This window comes from Sinocyclocheilus grahami, unplaced genomic scaffold (assembly GCF_001515645.1).
Source record: "Sinocyclocheilus grahami isolate Dianchi unplaced genomic scaffold, SAMN03320097.WGS_v1.1 scaffold16696.1, whole genome shotgun sequence".
Classification (NCBI taxonomy): domain Eukaryota; kingdom Metazoa; phylum Chordata; class Actinopteri; order Cypriniformes; family Cyprinidae; genus Sinocyclocheilus; species Sinocyclocheilus grahami.
In genome coordinates, this window is record NW_015516231.1 from 669 (window position 1) to 2,130 (window position 1,462).

The 1,462-nt window shown below is 39.7% G+C and overlaps 1 protein-coding gene across 1 annotated transcript in view; it reads left to right on the top strand.

The window, feature by feature from the left end:
• The first annotated feature begins 440 nt into the window (after positions 1-440).
• Positions 441-1,462, top strand: part of LOC107579330 (probable serine/threonine-protein kinase kinX) — a 3,714-nt gene continuing 2,692 nt past the window's right edge. The window contains exons 1-3 of the mRNA XM_016265172.1: positions 441-517; positions 651-801; positions 883-1,359. Of these exons, the coding sequence (XP_016120658.1) occupies positions 675-801; positions 883-1,359 (604 nt within the window). The 5' untranslated portion in view covers positions 441-517; positions 651-674. The remainder of the gene's footprint in view (positions 518-650; positions 802-882; positions 1,360-1,462) is intronic.

Sequence of the window (1,462 nt, forward strand, 5' to 3'; positions counted from 1 at the left end):
TTTTTTGGCAATTAGCAAACAACAACAATACAATGATCTAATTAGTTCCTGAAGGACAAAATCAAAGTTCCACCCTACATTTCTTCTTATTCAAGAAGCCGTTTCACTCGGATATACATCACAGTAAGGAAGAAAAGACTATCGCAATTTCCATTTCATGCCGTCTTTAAGGTACTACGCAGCTTTTAGGGAGAAATAAGGTATACAAATTTCCCTTTAACAATACTGCCACAATGACCATGTTGTACCTCTAAAAGTCCATTTTTTTGCACATTGCTTTTTCTAAGTGTGCCTTGTATTGTAATGCATTGATAAGCAGATCCATCATATGACATGCATTTGTCCTCTAAAACTTAGAGATTCATTATGTTTTGCCATTGCATGTACATGTTGTTGCTTAACTAAACTAACCTACACATTTTCTCTTCAAAAGTTTCAGTATGAACAGTATCTGGAAGAGAGCTTACCACGATGGCAGCAAAGACTCAAAGACATAAAAGTTTCTGAAAAGTCAAAGGTGCTTTTTTTTAAGGCAAAGTGATGTCTTTTTAAAGGAGTCTTGACAAACATGAACAATGTCTGAAAGTGTTACTGAAAAGTGAATAGAAAACAGGGCACTTGTATTGATTGTAATGTCTGGTTTTTATCAGCACTTAAAGAGCTATATTCAGAAGATGGAAGAGGAAGAAGGTATCAAGTCTGAACACAGCTCTGACTTTAGAGCCCACCTTCTGTCCTCCAATTTTCCAGATGCATCTCAGCCTTCTCACACCATGCTAAACACTCATCAGAGAGTGAAAGGTAATGTGCTTAGCAATTTCTCAGTCATGCCCCATATCAACTTTGGTTGAGAAAACTGTTAACAAGGCCCTCTTTTTTTAGACATCAAGCAAAATCCTGAAAGATGCAACCATCAGCCTTACATCCCACCCACTTGGTTAACTGGCTCACAGCTTTCTATTTCCGGACTCCCCCAAAACAATATTGCAAAGGATTACAAAAACCTTCAGAACACTCAAGCCTTAAATCATCCCTTGCCACCTTACTATTCTTTACCTGGCGATTTAGTCCATCAGTCACTTTCTCCAGTTCAGCAAAAGCCACCATCAATGGACCATCTGTGGGCTGGTATAAGGCAAGGGTTTATGCCTGCAGCTCACTTCACTCCTCCTGCTGCTTCCTGGCCACGATTTCCTGTGCTGAACCCCATGACGTGGGGTATGATGGATGTACCAGACCCCAGTGAGGAAAGAATCCAATGCAGTGAGCCAGACAAGGAAAAGGTGACAAAAGCAAAACCAAAACACAGGAGGAAAGGGAAAGAGAGTGACCGGTCTTCTGAGCTCGACTGTAGACCAGGTGAGCTGTTTTGTGAAATTTGGGGACTTTACATTGATTTGTTTCTCTGTGGAAAAAATCTTACATGATATTAGTCTAATGAAAACAAACTGTTCTTAAAAAA